Source organism: Aedes albopictus, chromosome 1, assembly GCF_035046485.1.
Source record: "Aedes albopictus strain Foshan chromosome 1, AalbF5, whole genome shotgun sequence".
Classification (NCBI taxonomy): domain Eukaryota; kingdom Metazoa; phylum Arthropoda; class Insecta; order Diptera; family Culicidae; genus Aedes; species Aedes albopictus.
The window spans coordinates 210744617-210765605 of record NC_085136.1 but is presented as its reverse complement, the minus strand read 5'-3'; the positions used below and the strand labels follow the sequence as shown (position 1 = coordinate 210765605).

Below are 20989 nucleotides of genomic sequence, written 5' to 3'. Positions count from 1 at the left end.
GTATCCTTGTACATATCGGCTGCCAATACGAAGCCGTTGTGGAATGCGTTGATCTTTTGTTATAACATCCGTGCTTTTTGAGCATGGCACAACAGTTGGCTCCGATGAGGAATCGAATCGAATTTGAGGATCGACGGGAAGGATTCGACCATTTTCAATGAATATTTCTTTTAAATAAATGTACACACATAAAGACCATCTGTAGCTAGGCATTACTAATATTTTCTTTTATCCACGTTAGATGTTCTTTCACACTGGTATAAACCCCGGGTATACCCTCCATCCCGCAATCCCTAACTCCAAAGCTAGCTATACCCGTTAGGACCCAAACTGCATTTTTCGTATCGTAATGCATCAATGGAGATCCACTATCCCCAGCGCATGAATCCCTTGCCCTACGACCACCGGCGCAGATCTGCGTTCGCTGCAGATCCACTCCCAACGGCTTATAAACGTCATGGCACACTTCCCAGGCAACGAATGGTAGGGCCACCTTCATCTTTATCGGGCTCCAACTTATCGCTCCCACTTCAGCAACTGTAAAACCAAGAAAAATAATATTTCAGATCCACACTTCTATTATGCTCATCCAAACCAACTTACAAAAATCCGTTTTTCCCCAACCGGCAATGTTGAGCTTTCGGCCTCGACGATCACCCTGGTCGAGGCCCGCTTCCGGGAGGCATATCGGTAGTAGGAAATCCGAATACGACGGAATCGGATCGATTTGTATGAGTCCAATGTCGTGATTTCTCCCGGCGGAGCCCGCTGTGAAGCCCGGGTGTGCTATCAACTTGCGTGGTTTCATGTCCAACTTTTCTTCGGAACAATCCATGAAACCGCTGGACATCATGCAGTCCGGATCCTGGAAGACGTCGTACTCTCGCAGACGGACGTATTTTCTGAAACGAAGGGAAGAAATGGGATCGATGTATGTAGTAGAGTTTATATTTGTTATAATCCTAGGTCAGATAAAAGTCACTGATCAACATTGAAGCCACAGCCGTTGAATTTAAGAAGTGTATAATAGTAATTTTGGAAAGGTAAAGGCTGTTCGATTCCCGGTAGGTCCAGAAACTTTTCGTAAAGAAAATTTCGTTGAATTTTATTGGACATAGAGTATCCTCGTGCTTGCCACACGATATACACATAGGTACCATCCATAAATGACGTAGCATTTTAGAGGGGAAGGGGAAGTCTGTGAAAGTGTGACGAGCCATGTATTAGGTATGGGACAGTATGCTACTAGGGGGAGGGGGTGTCAAAAAATGATCAAAAAATGCTACGTTATTTATGGACGTTCCCACACGAAATAGTCAGCGACGGAGGAAACTCTCGGTTATGAACTGTGGAAGAGCTAATAGAACACTAAGCTGAGAAGCAGGATTTGTTCTAGTTGTGACGTTATGTCAACAAAAAGCTGAAGAAGAAGTGAAAGAAGAAGAAGAAAGAGAAGGCTACACTCCGGACGCACTGATGATGACCAGGACGCATTCTATGCGCAAATGTGAATACGACCGCTGCCCAAGCCACGACGTTAACATCATCGTCGTAGGAGGTCTTACGCTCAGGAAGGAGTAATTCAGATCGGCGATTGGAAAGTTAAATGTCCACCAGTTGACGAACGAAAACGGCTTACGATTCATCGTTTTCACCACCTCACATGACCATTCGTAGCACCTTTTTTCAGCACAGTCTCCCTTGTCGTTACACCTGGAGATCACCATTGCAAACGGAATCGCAAAGCAACCACGTTATAATTGACGGATGACACCTCTTTGGCATTATCGACGTCAGGCCCTATCCTGCGTAATTCTGCAAAGTGACGTAAGCGACATTGTAAATTTCGACGCATTTTGATATAGGTATAGCTGGCAAAAAAAATCATTGCGGTATGCTAGCTATATTAGAGTGCCAGATTTAGTCGTAATCTAGCGTCCATGCAAGAAAACTTAGAGAACGGCCAGGTATTTGATGCACAACCAAAAATGTGCCAAAATTGTCAATGTCGCTTACGTCATTTGGCAGATCTACGGCAGTATCAGGGCGCTTACATCGACTTCTACCACTACCTGGGGATTGTAAAACTGCGCCCAAAACTTTCCGTCATCTACAATGTACGGAACTGGCGATCGCCACGGTATAACCTAGAGCGACTGATGTCACCTCAGCATACGCGTAGGATCTCGAAGCAGCGTTGCCTTATCAAGATGGACCCAGAAAAGTTGGCCACCAGAATGATAGTGAGGATCTAGTAAGCCGAACAGCTACCGGAGGAATGGAAGGAAAGGGTCATCTGCCCCATTCACAAGAAAGGCGACCATTCGGTGTGTGAGAACTTCAGAGCGATGCAACAGTACAATCCAAGATCGTCGTCTGTCACCAGAAACAAATGAGTTCATGGGAGGTTATCAAGCCGGCTTCATCGACAGCCGGTCGACAACGAATCAGATCTTCACCGTACGGCAGATCCTCCAAAAATACCGCGAATACAAAATGTTCAGGAGAACGCTGTGTGACATCGAAGCTCGCCTCTAGCTCGCTGCACTCTACTGCGAACCCAGCATCCCAATTGTGGCCATAGCCGGATGGAAACGGTGAGCAAGATATGCTGTAAGAATACCGGACTGCAACCTTGTAAATTTGGTGTTCGCGACAGATCCGGTTAGCACAAGAAGGCGTGAAGCGCAGAGAGGACGATGGGCTGATCAGGTGGAGCGTAATCTAGCGAGCATCGAACGTGATCGTTTTCATTCCAAATTTCCATTTCGGGATGAAGTGTTGATGTATTTTGTTTTCGATCAGTTTGAGTTAGGCCGGGCCTGTGATATTCGTGTGAAAATTCAAATGTGGAGCAAGTAACTGTTTTCTAGTACTTTCCTCATCCCTGCAAGTGTGTGAATTTTTTATACATCGACTGCAATTGTGTCGTGTATTTCTTTTTTTTTTTTTTCAAAAAAGTTTACTCACTTTAAGGGCACTTCCCATTGTCCAGATTATAGCTCGAATCGAACCATAATTTTATCACATTGTTTGCTAATAAAAATGATGCGAATCGGCCAAGGCGTTCCGGAGTTATGGCCATTTTAGTGATCCAGACCAGCACCGGTGAACTGGTCATGTATAAAACCGAACCATATTCTATCATTCGATACAGTTTTGTACCTTCGGAAGGGAAATAAAACGTGGGCCCCGAGTTGAACTAGCCTAGGGCTAAAAATCTCGCTAATACAGATAAAAATAATAATGGAAAAATAATAATGGTATGGACACAGATAACAGATGTTTATCCCAGAACAAAATTTAACTCAAAACGTGGGTAAAACTGAAAAAAAAACATATACCTTGGTCTCTGCTTCCATCTATACAACGAAAAATTTAACTCAAAACGTGGGTAAAACTGAAAAAAAAAACATATACCTTGGTCTCTGCTTCCATTTATACAACGAATTGCTGCAGCGATTTCTGTCTGACAAGGACTACTTGCGTTTGTCATTTGCACGCCATCTCTAAACGGTTGCCAGATAGGTTTCCTCATTGAAATTATACCACAGATAAAATTTACCATTGAAAGCGTTTACATACATCTATCTACAGGGGGTGGCCAAAATGTTTGGGATAGGCAACTTTTTTTCTCTTACAAAAAAGTTCAAAACGCTGTAACTTTTCACAGAGGGCATCAAAAATTCTCAAATTTTGACTATTTTTTTACCTACTATATGTGCATTATTGGTACAATTTATAGCTCGATTGGTTAATCTTTCGCGAAGCTATTATCGTTCTCGTAAAACACCATTTTTTAGACAACTTATTTTTGAACTGTTTTATCTCGGAAACGAGTGAACCGAATTTAATGAACTTTTGAACGTTTATCAACAATACATTGATGCTTCTCATGTCATTAAAACATAGGTACTTTTTGAACGTTGAAAAAAGTTATCATGGATTGAAACTTTTTGGATCTTTCTTTAAAAAAATGTAAATTTTTTACATCAATGTCAATAAATTTTAGTGTTGATATCCAAAGATTTTCTGCTTCTGTTCTCAAGATATCTCTGATAAGATGTATTAGAGCCTATTTGGATTGAAAGAGTAACACATTTAGTAATTTTTGTATGATAATGTAAATTTGACTTATTTTCCTCTATATGGATGAAATTGTCAAACCGGTATAACTTTATTCATCGTGAGAAAATATTACATTTCATAGCGTCGTATCAAGTATCAATATATTGTTGATAAACGTTAAAAATTTCATTCAATTCGGTTTACTGGTTTCCGAGATATGACAGTTTAAAAATTGATTGTCTAAAGAATAGTGTTTTACCGGAACGATTGTAACTTCGCGAAATATTAACCAATCGAGCTCAAATTTGTACCAATCATGCACATATAATAAGTGAACAAACAGTCACAATTTGAGAATTGTTGATGCACTCTATGAAATGTGACAGCATGTTGAACATTTTTGTGAGAGAAAAAAAGTTGCCTATCCCAAACATTTTGGCCATCCCCTGTATCTATATCTATAAAAATGTCGTGACATACGTGGGACCGCGCATAACTTACGAACGGATAGTCCGATTTGAGTCGTCTGAGTTTTGTTCTGTTAGTTTTCACCCAAGGAAGGTTTATGAGGCAAAAAAACATGAAAATTTAAAGTTTTTGAAAATTGGATTTTTATACAACTTGAACTTGGCCTTGGCTAGAAACTTGAAACATCAAGAAAACTCAGTAGTCAAGACAAAGCTTGCCGGGGACAGCTAGTTTCATATGAAAGCATAAACATCTGTTATCTGTAGTATAGGGAAGATGTCAAGAGTTCAGAAATGGTAACCAGAATATCCAAGATGGCAACACAAAATCCAAGATGGCGGCCCAAAATCCAAGATGGCGGCCCAAAATTCAAAATTTAGGCTGCTTTAAGCAGTTTTAGGTTATAAAACTATACAATATTGGTATAGGGTAAACAGGTATAATAGGCCCCCTTAACCCTTTGGAGCCGGATTTTTTTGCCTTCGCTGCTGCAACCTCGCTGGTCTCGAACACGTTTCTTATGCTAGGTTTCATCGCCGGGGTCATATTGACCCCTCCGGCTCCAAAGGGTTAAGGCGAAACTGGAAGCATTTCCTCATTATTTTGGTTTTTGATTTTTCATAAAATAACGAAGTGATATGTTCAAAATCGGTTTGCGTGCACATGTAGAGTATGGATAAAAGTATATCCAGTTATTTTTGCAAGAAATAAAAACATTTTCCATCTGAAAAAAAATCAGGAGATACCTTGATCCATACTCTACATGTGCACGAAAACCGATTTTGAAAATATTGCTTCGTTATTTTATAAAAAATCAAAAACCAAAAAGTGAGGAAATGGATCCAGTTTCGCCTTTAGCAGAAATGGCAATATATTTAAAACTGGCGCCTTATTCCATCTATAGTCCACTGCAAATCGTTGTTGTTGAAGTCAGTGAAGTGTTGCATGTGAACTTTTCCTTTGGAGAGGTGGCTATGGAAGCTTTGAAACGTTTTTCGAAAACGTTTCAAAATTTGCGTTTTCAAAACAAACGGGGCAATAGCTCCATCAAAAGAAAAACGTCCGGCCCCGTGATAAAATTGCCCCAGGGAATAATTCCACCACATGATTATCCTAGGAAGGACTTTCAACAAATGTTTAACTGCATATGTAAAAGTTGCAAAATATCACAAGCGAAAAGAACTAGCTTGGTGTACAGTGAAGTCAGCTTACAAGAGGTAAAATATTACGCCACAAGCCTCGATTTAAGGCTTTTTTATATTTTATTGCTTTTCTGTACCAATCAACTAACGGACCAGCTTTATGGCAATTATTCTTCAATATTTGAGATTTCTAATCGATCACACATGCGAAAAGCGCTTGAATCGCTAGAAAATTAAGGGGGCGTTTGGCCCCGGTGAGGTTCATCATACCCTCTTTCACCCTATTTGGCATAGGAGGAGACGTCCGGAGACCAAATAGTGCGACCAGAATATACAAAATGACGGCCCAAAAGTCAATATGGTGGTTGTTTAAGAAGTTTAAGGCTCTTAAGCCATATGATATGGATATATTTGATATGGTCCAGAGTGGCGGTTGAAAATCAAAGATGGCGGCCGATAATTCGAGGTGGTAGCTATTTTATGGAGTTTTGGGCTCAAAAACCATGCAATGTGGGTATATTTGATAGGGAGAAAATGTTCCGAGTCCAAAAATGGCGATCAAAATATCCAAGATGACGACTCAAAATCCAACATTGCGGCCCAAAATTCAAGATGGAGGTTGAAATAAAGAGTTTTAGTCTCTAAAACAACGCAATTTTGATATATTTGGTAAGAGGAAAATACTCAAAGTTCAAAAATCCTGACCATAAGATGGCGGTTCAAAATGCAAGATGATGGACTACAACTCGAGATGGAAACTGTCTTAAGGAATTTTAGGCTCTAAAATCATGCAGTTTAAGGATAATTTGGTATGGGGAAAACGTATAGAGTCTAAAAATGGCGACCAGAGTATCCAAGATGTGACTTTTTGAGGTATTTTAGGCTCTAGTACCATGTAATATGCGTACATAGTAATGTTCTGATTTTATCATTGTCTTTACGCGACAAACCCTAATTTCTAAATAATTGTCTTACGTTTGAAGATAATTCTCCCTGCTTTTATTTAACCCTTTGGAGCCGGAGGACTCATATATGACCCCGGCGATGAAACCGAGCATAACAAACGTGTTCGACACCAGCGAGGTTGCGTCGACAGCGGCGAAACAAATCGGCTCCAAAAGGTTAAGATGAGTATCCAAAGCGCGATTTGCAGCACTAACAGTATTGAAAACGCGCGTAGATGTTGTATAATGTTTAAACACTTTTTTTTAAAATTTCAAAAGTTAAGAGTGATAAGAAAGTCCAAGAGTTAGCTCAAAATTGAAGATTGCCGGTGAACAGTAATACCGTATTACCTCGTTAATACGACACTGACTGTTGTCGAATAACCGGGGTAAACTTTTAATTCGACAAACTGGTCACCCTACACCACCATGCTCATTGAAATTTGGCAACTCTATTTTTGTTTTTGTTTTGATTTCCGGGTTTGTTGTGAAACATAATTTCAACAGATATTGCGGTGGTGCGAATGAAAAGCTCATTCTTTTTACGATTGTTGCCATCCTCAGTTCATTCCGGTTGGTCTCCAGGCGGTTTGGGTGTCGAATAGCACCAACTCAGAACTTTCGGAATTAGCGCCCGTTAGAGGAGCTGCTGCGGGTGCGAGTATAAGCGCAATATCAAACTGTTTTGCATTTATAGTGTACATCGCAGTGACATTTGAACACTTTTTAATTCGACATTTGTCGAATAAGCGGGGTACGAATTAAAAAGTGTCGTATTAAAACGTGTCGAACCAACGGGGTAAGACGGTATTACGAATCAAATATTGAAGTCACCATGAGGGTTATCCAAACAAGCAATGTCCAATGCTTCCTTCAGCTTTATGGCGTACAAACTTAGAAAAATTCATGTAAATTTGCGTCACTTGGATGCACATATGAAAGCCGCACATATGACGTAAAATTAAACGCCCAAGTGACGTTATATTCTGTCATACTTAGTTGAATTTTTCGTCATATGAAACGTAATGATGCTCGATTCACAAATTGTTAACGTCAAATTGAACTCAATTTTACAAGAATGACGTATTAATAAGTCAAAAGACCCATTAAATTGTTTATGTGCTGTGCAATAAATTTACGTCACGAGTAATTCTCATTTTTTCGTAGTGTGTAACGTATTCTGTTTAGTTCATGGAGACAGTAATTAAATTGGATCTTGCAAACAAACAGAAGCAGCATTTGTACCAATCGATGAAATCGAAGAAAATTTTATCATTCCGCTCGTCGTTTCGTTGTTAAACAATATCACCAAAAACGGAAGACAGTAAACCGACGTTATTGCTTGTATCAGGAACACGATTTTTGTTAAATGGATAAAAGTGCGATATTCATTAACATGTCACTTAAGTTTGGTAAAGATGGTATCTCGGAGGCACGAGAAAGGCACCATCACCCCTAGGTGATATATGTACAATTCGTTATGAAAACTGATATTAATTCATAATTATTTGATTGAAAATCAAAGTATGGATCGTTTTTAATTTTAACTTATTTTAAGTCAACAATTATAAACGCCCTTTTGATAAATTAATATAGAAATTAACAATATAAACCACAGAAACGAAAACAAATGTTAAGAATATTTATGTCTGCCTGCTTGTATGGAAATCACCCATAGTACAGTGCTCCGTTTAACGATGCGGTTGCGTTGCGAACAATTGGGTTTTTAAATTAAGAAAAATGTATTGATTTTTAGATTTTATACGAAAGGGCACCTTTTTCTGAACCACTATGATTTTTTTTTTTCAGATTTTTAGAATCGCCTTTTGACAGCTGGCCAACCACTTGATAGCTCCGCCCAGTACAAAACGCGACGAGGGGTGATTCGACAAATCGCTCCCATACAAACTTCAAATTGATTTTTAAATAGATTCCTGGGCACGAAAATTCATGAAAATTTGGATTTCGGCTCAGTTTTGCATGCAGATTCAGAATATGGAATTATCTCAACACCGCCAAAGAAGCCAGATGCCTGAAGTTGATGGGGAAACATTCGTATAGCCGTACAGCTGGTTTATAAACGACAAGTATGATAAATGCCAATACCGCATCGTCACAAAGTGTATCTCCACTACATAATTTGTTTTTGCATTCGTAAGGTAAAAACAAATGTTAAAACAAACATTCATGTCAACATACATAAGCGCTAGAAATGAACCGTTTAGATTTAAACGATATTTAAGTTTACACGACTTTCACACGAGAGATCAATCGTGTAAAATTAAAGTCGTGTAGTGGACTTAAACCATCATAATTTTACGTTTATTTTGTTGCTCAAAATATGTGCATAGAAATAAATGAAAATTTACACAAAATTTTCAAATAAGCAATTACGATTTATACAAGAAAGTTGATCGATCTTCAGTACAAAAAAATCGAGATGTGGCTTCGTTAAATCTTTACTTTAATGCTAGGCACAAGTAAATTTATAGATTGCCCTGTTTGGATATACTTTATGGCATCTTCTGCACAACCAATTTTTATGATATTACATCATTTTAGCTGCGCATCAGTCATGCCATGCAAGTGTAAACATATAGATCGAATGGTTGAAAATCGACAAGATAGAAGGTACAAAAAAAAATTCAACAACTCGAAAATCAGAACAGCTTTGAAGTTCAATTGTCGATCCAGCAGCTGTTTGTATATTGAAATCCCACAGCAAATGATAGGTAATCGAAGAAATGTAAATCCCCTCTCCCAGTAAACGTGTAACAAATAAATGATGGATGGTTGTTCCGATGTCTAAATGATGTAATCAATGTTTATATAGATACTATGTGATTTTGAATTACACGGTTGCGTGATTGAATCATTGTCTCCTTTTTATATTCAAGATACATAATATTAGTTATGCGGTTATTTTGGGTCAGGTCAGTTGAACTGAGACCATAGTACATATCTCCAGGGTAAAGAGATTTAACTGTTTGTCAACTACAGTAAAAACTTGAAACATACTCACAATGGATCCTGCTTTGAATCGCCAACCTTCGGCACGATGCAGTGCGCTGCCGTTAGAACGAAACGTTTCCCTATCAGAACACCACCACAGTGATAATACAGAGATTGCGATTTTCCTGCAAAACATCACATGATTACAAATCTGCGCACAACTTTCGTCACTCACTAGCTTACGGTGCATCCTTAGAAGCATGGCTGTCCAGGGGAATTCGTCGATATCAGCAATCATCCCACCTCGAATGCGGTAACTATAGGCAGCTTGACCACACATGACAGCATCTTCATAAACACCGATTTGGTAGTTATCACTATCAGGGCAACAGACGCGATCTCCATCGAACTTGCCACACTGCAATTGCTGGATAAAGTCTTCTCTTTCGATAGAATTGTCCCCACTATCATTCAAAAGCTTCTGATAAGCCGCACAGTTGCCTGCTTCCGTGCAGAAACCTTTCTTCGTTTGTCCAGGTATATCACATCCATTTGACTCCCACAAATCTGTAATTCGATATTCGTTCACAATCAGACGGCATGGCACGTGTCAGTCTGGACCAAATCACAAACCTTCCTTCAGCACTCTTGCATCAACGCCGATCAGCATCAATATCAGTATCAGCATCGACTCCACCAGGAATATCCGCAAGGTCACTGGTACTAGCACAACCGACGCGCTCATGTCAACGACTTCCGATTGACTGGTCCACGTTCGTTTGACCCCTGCGTTTTCGCGGTCTTCGCCGTCGTCGTCCGTCGTCTTCGGCCGTGGTCTCTTTAGCAGTTGAATTTTGAATGAACAAGCTCGTCGTACGTCTGGCGCACGTCACTGTTGTTTTACGTCGTGTTTCCTCTAATGGCGCTGATACCGTTTGCGATGTTTTATAACAAACGTAAAAATCTGCACAACATCCTCTCGAAACTCACTTCCTGAATGGGAAGTACCCCGATTCCAGACAACGAACGGTTCTGTAGTAGGCATCAGCTACGAATCGCACGTGCTGGTAAACGGCGTCACATATGGTGGGAAAAAATATTTCTTGGCCAGATGTTTCCAATCAATTCTGCGCGAGTCATCAGGTGCGGAATAGGAAATATTAGTTTGATTCTTTGTCTACTTTTAAGGTGAAATCGGACGTGTCCTGGTGCGTTTTTCGACTCCAATTGTTTTCGAAGAGCACGGATATCTTCATCCACAGAACGCTTGATGCCAAAAATGCTACCCAATGTTTATAATAAGTTAGCAAGCAATGTAAATAGGGTGACTTTATAGGCAGGTTTGTTCTCTTCGTCATGAAGGGTTTTTGTCGTCTAAATTGCCTGAAACTTGGGTATAATTCAGCTCGGTTGGGAAAGATCTGAGGCCAACTTTGAGTTCAACAATTTTCAAAAAACCCATATAAAGAAGAGAACAAAACAGCTGAAAGTACGTAAGTTCCCCATACCGTCGTTAATTAATTTCATTTAATAGGTTCCGGGTCATTTGGCCGAACGCCATTTCGTCGAATGCCGTTTGGCCGAACGCCATTTGGCCGAAAGGGTCGTTTGGCCGAATGCCGTTTGGCCGAAAAATGAATGATTAACTTAAGTGACCATACCACTGTTCCCCGTCTCAGTATTACTCGAAAGAACAGCATATGATTCAAAGAAGGAAACATATTTGACAAAGTATTGGCAATGTCAACGCCAACTAATCCCTACATATCAAAACTAGAAAGAATAGCCTATGATTAAAAGAAGGAAATACTTCTGATGACCATAGTGGCTCTGAACTTCCTTTGAATTCTTTTGATCATGATTCGGCCAAACGGCATTCGGCCAAACGACCTTTTCGGCCAGATGGCATTCGGCCAAATAACGTTCGGCCAAACGACATTCGGCCAAACGGCATTCGGCCAAATGGCCGGACACCCATTTAATGAATAATACATTATAATTATAATAAACTGAATTTCTCGTTATAATAGTTTGGTCAAGACTGTAATGTGTTAAGGATGTCCTCCACATATGCTAGATCGTTCTGCACTTCTTCTTCTTCTTTTTTATGGATCGACGTCCCCAAAGGGACTTGGCCTGCCTCACTTCAACTTAGTGTTCTTTGAGCACTTCCACAGTTATCAATTGAAGGGTTTCCTTTGCCTGCCATTGCATGAACTTGTTTACTGTGAGGCAAGTAGAATGAAACACTATGCCCAGGGAGTCGAGAAAATTTTCCCGCCCGGAACGGGAATCGAACCCGCCGTCTCCGGATTGGCGATCCATAGCCTAAACCACTAGGCTAACTGGAGACCCGTTCTGCACTTGGTCCACCCATATTGCACGTTTCCCTCTAGCTCTTCTTGTACCATTAGGATCTCTTGCGAAATCTTGCCACACATCATTTTTTCTTGAACACCACCAAAGATGGTTCTAAGCACTCGCTGCTCGAACACTTCGAGTGCTTGCATGTCTTCCTCAATCTTAGTCCAGGTCTAGTGCCCGTAGAGAACCATCGGTCTTAACAGCATTTTGTACATTGTACATTAGGTACAAGGGTGAATCTTTTTCGACCGTAGATTTTGTGGTGCTCAAAGTAGGCCTGACTTCATCTGATGATGCGCCTTCGTATTTCACGGCTAACGTTGTTGTCTGCCGTTAATAAGGACCCGAGGTAGACGAAGTCCTCAAACACTTCGAAAGTGTCCCGTCTATCGTAGCATAGCTGCCTAGGCTCGCCCTGTCGTTCGCGGTTCCACCTACCAGTATGTGCTTCGTATTTGACGCGTTCACCATCAATCCAACCTTTACTGCTTCACATTTCTGTCGAGTTTACTATCACCTTCCAAATGTTCTAGAAATAATATACATGTCATCCACAAAACAATCAAATTGGGTTTTTAAATTAAGAAAAATTCAATGATTTTTTATTTTTAAACAAAAGAGCACTTTTTTCTGAGCCTGAAGGGTTAAAGACGACAGAAAATGATCTGTGATAGAACTTTATAGGCTTGAAAGTTCTCATACTCCAACTCGTCACCTTTCTTGTAGATGGGGCAAATGACCTATTTCTTTCACTCCACCGGAGGCTGTTCGGTCTCTCGGATCTGATCTATTACCCAGGTAGAGCTTAATGGCAAAAGAATGGAAAATTTTACCATTAAAACAGAATGTTTGAATGGCAAAATGTGTTATTTGTTTGTTTGAAATAAGAGTTAAAATTACAAAAATAATAACAAAATTTTGGTAGCAGAAAAACTTAAAAATAACTTATTTTGCCATTATAATAACAAAGTAATGGTAAAGCATGCGAATTAAATTGAAGAACAAAATAAGTTATTATTGAGATATTGATAACAAAATAAGACCCAAATTAACTGTTATCGGTAAATAACAAAATATGACATTCTTGAGTTATTGATAACAGAATAAGAACAAATTTAGCTGTTTATGTGGCGATCAAAATAATGGTAGGTTTAGTTGTTCAAATTCAATTTTAAAATAATGGTAGATTCAGTTATTATTTCAAAGTAGCAGAAGGAAGGTAAAATGAGCTTTTTTTTCTTCAATAAAATTTAAGTTCATCAATCAATGTAAAAACAGTATTATTTTGTGTATACTCTTTAATTGTTTGAGTTTTAAATTAACATAAATTGATGTGCATCAAATAGAATCCATTGCGAATCAAACACACAGCGGATTTGTTTACTTTTGCGAGATACGTCGAATTGAAAAGTTATGCTTGAAATATACAATATAATAGTTAATGGTATATTAAGAGTAAAATATGTTATGGTGCCTAATGTTTATAAATAATTTCTCACAATATCAAAATAATGGCAAAATTAGCTAGGAATGTAACTTATGTTATTGTTTTGATATTTTATACAATTCATTATAAAAGGTGCTAAATTGCAAGTTTTACCATGATAGTAATTTTTGTTATTGATGTGTTATTTAGCATTATTCATGAATAACATATCAATGGCAAGATTTGCTATGATTGTATATTTTGCTATTGATTTACCATTTTAAGTTTTTCATAATAACAGAAGAATGGCAAGACGAGATATGATGGCAAAACCAGTTATTATTTTGTCCTTTGTTTGCCATTAGCCTCTACCCGGGTAGCCGGTGCAGGCAGGTGGCCATTTTTTCTGGGCTCATTTTGGTGAGTTCAGCTGCAGTACCATTCTTGCCAGTGGATTTATTGTTTTTGTGCATCTGGGTAGTATTCTTAACTTCCTCAACTTGGGAGTTGGCTCGTTGTTAGCCTCTGCCATACTGATATAGTCATCTTCCAGCTGCCTTAGTCCTGAATGTCTGCATTCCTCGCAGCACTCAAGTATTCGTAGTGCTGCTTCCACCATTCGATCACCTCACGTCCGTCCATCATCAGGCTCCCATTCTTGTCCCTGCATATTTTGGCTCGCGACTCGAAGCCTTAGCGGGATGTGTTGAGCTTGGGGTAGAACTTCATCACACACTACTTTTTTATAAGTTCAACCAAATCAGTCTGTACAACCACTATGTGTTGAAGGCGTAGTAAATAAATAAAATAAATAAAATAATCAGAACGCCGTCGAGTTGCCATTCCGTCTGCTGTCGTGATCTCCAAATCTAACGATAAAGGAGGCTGTGTTTTTGGAGGCGGCGAAATCAATGAGCCGTAGACTGTTTTCGTTCGTCAGCTGGAGGGCGCTGAACTTTTCAATTCGTCGGTAGGTCGGTCTGAATTCCTGCTCCTGGCATAACTAAGCATTTTTGGGTCTCCTATGATGATTTTAACATCGTGGCTTGGCCAGCGGTCGTACTCGCGCTCAAACTTCGCGAAGAATACATTATTCTCGGCATCATCAGTTCTTCCGTAGTGTGGCTGGTGCACGTAGATTATAAATACTGAAGTTCGATCATTGACCCTCAACCTTCACATTCTCTCGTCGATCGATCACGCACCTCGGCATATCGCCAATCATGATGAAAGCTGTTCCCAGCTCGCGTGTGATGCCGCAGCTCTGGATGATGGTATGATTATTCTCCTTTTATACACAGATCGAAAAAAGAGTGTAAAATTCTGTGACATATGATGCACATGATTGGAGCGTGGGATATCATAGATGTTTACATAACATATCATGTAAAACTCATAAAATATCATGTAAACTTCCATTATATGTCATGTAATTCAGCATGACTCTGTGTGTTTACATGACATATAACACAAATTTATATGATATATCATATAAACTATCATATAAGTAAGTTTACATGACTAAACTGAAGTTTACATGTCGTGTAAATCTCATTATTTTTATTTGTATATTAACAGTAGTCGTAACCGTTGGTCTTGGTTCATATTTATATTCATCAACGTCCAGTGCCCACACGAAGGGAAACCTGATGACGAGAAAGAAGCGTTTTACGCGCAGTTAGAGCAAACATACGATGGTTGCTCGCCGCGTGACGTGAAAATCGTTGTCGGTGACATGAACGCGCAGGTAGGAAGGGAGGAAATGTACAGACCGGTAATCGGGCGAAACAGCCTGCACGCCGTATCGAATGATAACGGCCAGCGATGCGTAAACTTTACAGTCTCCCGTGGTATGGTAGTCCGAAGCACCTTCTTCCCCCGCAAAGATATCCACAAAGCCACCTGGAGATCATCCGACCATCAAACAAAAAACCAAATCGACCACGTTCTAATCGACGGTAAATTCTTCTCAGATATAACCAATGTCCGCACATACCGCAGTGCGTATAGATTCGGATCACTACTTAGTCGCTGTATGCATGCGCTCAAAACTTCCGGCAGTCATTACCACGCGCCGAAGTCGAACACCGCGGCTCAACATCGAGCAGCTGCGTAACGTAGAAGTGGCTCAAGACTACGCGCAGCAGCTAGTAGTGGCCCTTCCAACGGAAGAGCAGCTTGGCGCAGCTACACTTGAAGATGGCTGGAGGGACATTCGATCCAGCATAGGTAGTAGGGTGGGGCGGGGCAAGATGGGTCACGGGGCAAGATGGGTCAGTGCCATTTTTGGGCGCATTACTCATGTTTTGTTTAGATTAATAATTTTGTTAGATGACCAGCATGAATATACAAAAGTTTGGGGCATTGATTGAAAAATTATTCACTCTCATTGGAAATAAAAAATAAAATGGTTTTTAGCCATTTTTCTTATGCGATACATTCCATATAATCTCCATATAAACGGCCGCGGTGCAAGATGGGTCACCTTCAATTTTGAACGTATTTTTGGAGCATTCAAAAGTTATTTATTTTTTATTACAAGACTATCTCATAAATGACTTCAATCAAGCGGAATGAACACTCAAAATTATAACATAAAATTATGATAATTTTTTAGTGAAAACATCGATTTTCAAAACGCCTTAGGACCACTCAAATCGTAAAGTTTTTTATATTCCAAAAAAATCTATAAAATGTTTACTAGTAGCTCTTGTTTATTCAGTATGGATATGGAGCATATATGAATGCGGAACAAATCTTATATTTTGACGTTTTTCGTTGAGAAAATGTGAATTGCTTAAAAGGTGACCCATCTTGCCCCGCACTTTTTTCACGGTGCAAAATCGATCACTTTTTAAAACTGCTCGTTTAACATCATATTTTGTATTTAATGAACTTTTTATCGACTTTTAGCATAGCTAACTAGTGTATTAAAGAGTAGCGGACGAATACAAACCAATACGATTTGTATTTACAAAGTTATGGTGATCCATCCTTATGCGACCCATCTTGCCCCGCCCCACCCTATCTAGGCTGCAGCACTAGGCTTCGCGACTCAGAATCACAGAAACGTCTCGTACGACGGCGAATGTATACAGTTTTTTTTTATTTATCACATAGTTTTACAAACTTAACCTAAAAAAGCATAGCATACAGAACATTGTATTTTACATACAATATTGATGACGTAGTTAAGTTAATGAACAAATTTCTTGTTTTACTTTCATTAACAAATGTTAAGAAATTTACCGAACTGTCTTTCGAATGTATTGCGATTATTCCGACGTGCTTCTCTGATGTGCTTTTTAAAACTAAACAAGTTACTGCTCCTGTAATTTTTCATGTTATAAACAATCATTTCTGAAACTAACCACAAGGCACTTTTTCCTCTATTATCTTTGTTATTTACTCGCCTATGTATTATCTCATCTACTGATTGCAATTTTAATCTAATCTTGTTTTTAATGACATCTGATACCCAATCCCAAACATCCTTTGATTTATTACAATGTTTAATCCTATGTATATTAGTATCCGGTTCTCCACAAACATCACATAAACAGTTATCAATATTTGCAAAATTATGATTAAACATTTTAACTTTGTCAGGGTAGACTTCATTAAAAATTTCATATAAACAAGAACTTGCCTGAGATGAAATACAATTTTTTGTAATATTCTCCCAAATCACTTCCCAGGGAAGATTTGGGTGTTTTTGTACAATTTTTACTTCGATTGTTTTTTTCGCGAGGAGATGATTATAAATGTGTTTGTTTGTTATAATGTAATCCAAGTTATGAACTAACTGAGTAGAACTAAATAATTTCTTTGTGTTGGCCGTCAGGTTTTTAAACTTAGTCATACGGGTGATCGATCTTAACATCGTTTTTGAATAGAAGATTCCTTATGAAGAGTGATTGACTTTGTGTTTCCGGATCAATTAGAGCTAATCCTCCTAATGTTTTGTCGAGATACAACTGATCTCGTTGAACCCTAAACATTTTATGGTGACTCCAAAGAAACTGACCAACTATCATTTTAATCTCTGCCATCTGTCTATTATCAGGTGGTAGTATTTGAGAAATGTACCATAGCTTTGATAATACATAAGTATTTATAACAACTACTTTCTCCGTTAAATGCATCCTTCGCGTTGAGAACATACGCATCGTATGCTTCAAATTACTGATTAGTTTATCGAAATTATTTTTTACCATTTCTTTCCAGCTATGCATCACAATCAATCCTAAGATTATCAAATCATTTTTTTCTGAAATCTTTTGAGGTCCTAATTTACAGTTATTGAACCGTATGTATCCTGACTTTTTAAAATTTATGTTTATACTAGCCCATAGCGAATTATCATTTATTATTTTTAAAACTAGATCAAATTCCTGGTCATTTCTTATAACGATCGTAATGTCGTCCGCAAATGCTTCAATTTTGACAAATTTGTTAAAAATGAGAATACCTCTGATATTTTCATATATTTGTCTAACTAACGGTTCAATTTTCATTACAAAAAGAATCATCGATAACGGGCATCCTTGCCTAACTGACCTTTCAATTTTGATGCTATTCGTCAAACTTCCTTTTACAATTATTCGAGATGTTGCTTCTGCATATAATCTCTGTATCGCTGTTATGACTGATCGTGGTAAACCAAACTTTCCAATAATGTCCCATTAACGACTATGGTCCACAACATCGAACGCTTTTTCGAGATCCACACTTAGTAATGCAAACTTCATTCTTTTTGATTGTTGAGCTTTAATAACAAGTGTTCGTAAGCTGTCCAGGTTATCCACACACGATTTACCTGGAACCGCTGCTGACTGACCTTGATCTACAATTTCACCGATACTTCCCGCAATTCGATTGGCTAACATTTTTTGTAAAAATTTTATAGTCAGTGTTCAATAAACTTATCGGCCTGAAATTTGCGAAATCCCTAGCTTTTCCGTTTTTTGGTATCAGAGCTACGACACCATCAGAAAAGTTTTCCATGGGTGCAATTGTGTTATCCAAAAACCCATTGAATAGTTTCAACAGTTCTTGTTTTACTAGTTCTAAATTCACTAGATAGAACTCGTACGTGATTCCGTCCGGGCCAGGGGACTTTTTCTGTTTCGCGTTACTGATCGTTGTCCACAACTCATTTTCATCAAAAGGTCGCACTACATTCTCCTTTGTTATTTCACTAAACGATTTACTTATACAGTCTAGTGCTGCGCAGCGAGTCTCACTTGCAGTAGACTTTTTGAAAACTCCTTTGTAATGGTTGCTTACCATAGTCTTTAGCTCTCTTGTATCAGTAACCAAACTATTCTCCCCTTTGAGGCTCCATGTAGTCGGGTTTTCTTTCCTCTTGATCATTTTTGCAACATGAAAAAGACCCATCTTCTCATTTTCCAGCAGCGACGCTGACAGTTGAAAAACGAGAATAACGCAGCATGCGCGAGAATAGTGCAACACTGTACGAGGGCGAATGAGGCACGCCATAGACAAGCGCCGAACAGGCAGAACTCAGTCTTCCGAAGGAATAAACGCCAGCAGGAAGAACGAGATCGTGAAGCGATGGAAGAACTGTACCGCGCTAAGGACACACGGAAGTTCTACGAGAAGCTGAACCGCTCGCGCAGAGGCTTCGTGCCACCAGCCAACATGTACTGAGACAATCACGGGAATTTTCTCACGAACGAGCACTTTAAAGGCGATGTTGCAAGCACCGATTTCCAGCTGCTAGCCTCCAAGAGATTAAGAAGGAGATTACCCGGTAGAAAAACAACAAAGCTGCTGGAGCTTATCAACTGGCATTCGAGTTACATAAATACGGTGGAGAAGCACTGGTGAGAGCACCAAACTGGGTCATTACAAATATTTGGAAGGAGAAAGTATTACCGGAGGAATGGATTAAAGGTATCGTGTGTCCTATCTACAAAAAGAGTGACAAGTTGGATTGCGGGAACTATTGCGCGATCACACTACTGAGCGCTGCCTACAAGATACTCAAATTTTATGCCACCGTCTATCACCCATTGCAGGAGAGCTCTTGGGGCAACATCATGCTGGATTCATGGGTGATGGTCTTTCGTGCTTGCTGTTTATTAGCCATTACATAATTTCCAACATTGTTTTAGATGGTGTAATTAGGAGAGCGGGGATAAACACGAGTGGAAGATTTTCACGAAGTCCGTTCAGCTGCTTGGTTTCGCTGATGATATTAATATTATAGCTTAGAAATTTGACACGAAGGCGGAAACGTACACCGACTGAAGAATGAAGCAAGGCAAATCGGATAAGTAATTAATGTGTCGGAGACAACGACATGATGGCAAAAGGCTCCAGGAATCACCGCGCCCGTCACTTCGAATTTCTGTCGACGGTGATGGAATCGAGGCGATTGAAGAATTCGAGTACATGGGTTCACTGGTAACCGCGTCGACAACGACACCAGTGGAGAAATTCAGAGATGCATTGTGGCAGGAAATCGAGCAAAACTCTACAATCGAAGAAGTTCACCGTCACACGAAGTTAACTATCTATAAAACGCTGATTAGACCAGTAGACCTCTATGGGCACGAAGCATGGACCCTACGTGCAGAGGACCAAGGATCCCTTGGAGTTTTCTAACGGAAGATGTTGCGTACCATCTATGGCGGAGATATTAGATGGAAGACGGGTCTTGGAGAAGGCGAATGAACCACGAGCTGCATCAGCTGCTGAGAGAACCAAGCATCGTCCACACCGCGAAAATCGAGAGGGTACGGTGGACGAGTTACGTCATCAGGATGTCGGATAGCAACCCGACTAAAATGGTTCTCGAGAGTCATCCGACCTGTGCAAGAAGACGTGGTGCGCAGCGTCGCAGAGTGTGGAACTGGAGACATACAGCCATGGACCGAGTAGACTGGAGACGACTCCTTCGTACAGCAAAGGGCACTCAGGCCTTAGTCTGACCGGTAAGGTAAGTATAGTGTCAAATTTACTTCTTCAGGTACGCGGGGTGCTAACTTTTCGGGCTACAAAATAAAAGATGAGTATTCTCCGTTTACTTGAAATCCGTAATTCTCGACTACCGAAGTTGGATTTTCTCCAAATCCATGCGTCGGACCTAACTTCGGAAGTGATGCGCTGTATAGCGAACCAGGTTTACTATACAGCGCACCACTTCCAAAGTTAGGTTCGACGGATTTGGAGAAAAATCCAACTTCGCTAGTCGAAAACTCCGATTTTCAACTAAATTGACAATTAAATCAATTGCATGAATCATACTATCAAACTTTTGAATTGCAAATAACAAGTGAGAAACACTGTTCCAATGCTATATCGAACGGTGACTTACAAACCGTCCTATTCACTGCTAATCGTTGACCCACCACGATAGACAACGCGATACCACCGTCCAGTTGTGATGACGCGCTGAACTTGCCCGTTTAGAAGGGTGTACGAGAGGGGTTTGTTTTTGTTGGTGTTCCTACCTACATACCTTCCCACAACTGTCCCGGACCCGAAGCATCCAGTTTTGTGACCGAAGCCACAAGCGGTGATTACGCAGCGCTGCTGTTCCAGCTTATTCAGTCTGCTAGCCCCACTTCGCCGCGTCGCCATTCTTCGAAATTCGT

At 39.7% G+C, this 20989-nt stretch overlaps 1 protein-coding gene across 1 annotated transcript; it reads right to left on the bottom strand.

The window, feature by feature from the left end:
• Nucleotides 1–200: 200 nt before the first annotated feature.
• Nucleotides 201–20975, bottom strand: LOC109430356 (CLIP domain-containing serine protease B8). The gene is made up of 6 exons (XM_062858112.1): nucleotides 20854–20975; nucleotides 10208–10464; nucleotides 9818–10141; nucleotides 9645–9759; nucleotides 604–902; nucleotides 201–537 (listed from the first exon to the last, which is right to left on the bottom strand). Exons 1-6 carry the CDS (start codon nucleotides 20973–20975, stop codon nucleotides 206–208), a joined length of 1449 nt encoding a protein of 482 aa, XP_062714096.1. The 3' UTR covers nucleotides 201–205.
• Nucleotides 20976–20989: the final 14 nt, after the last annotated feature.

What these genes read in the sequence shown, in the direction of transcription:
- LOC109430356 (XM_062858112.1), bottom strand. Translation starts at nt 20,975, where the DNA reads ATGGCGACGCGGCGAAGTGGGGCTAGCAGACTGAATAAGCTGGAACAG. An exon ending in TCCGGGACAGTTGTGGGAAG is followed by an intron (nt 10,465 to 20,853) that starts GTATGTAGGTAG and finishes AAAACAACAGTG; the next exon opens with ACGTGCGCCAGACGTACGAC. An exon ending in GATTCAAAGCAGGATCCATT is followed by an intron (nt 903 to 9,644) that starts GTGAGTATGTTT and finishes CCTTCGTTTCAG; the next exon opens with AAAATACGTCCGTCTGCGAG.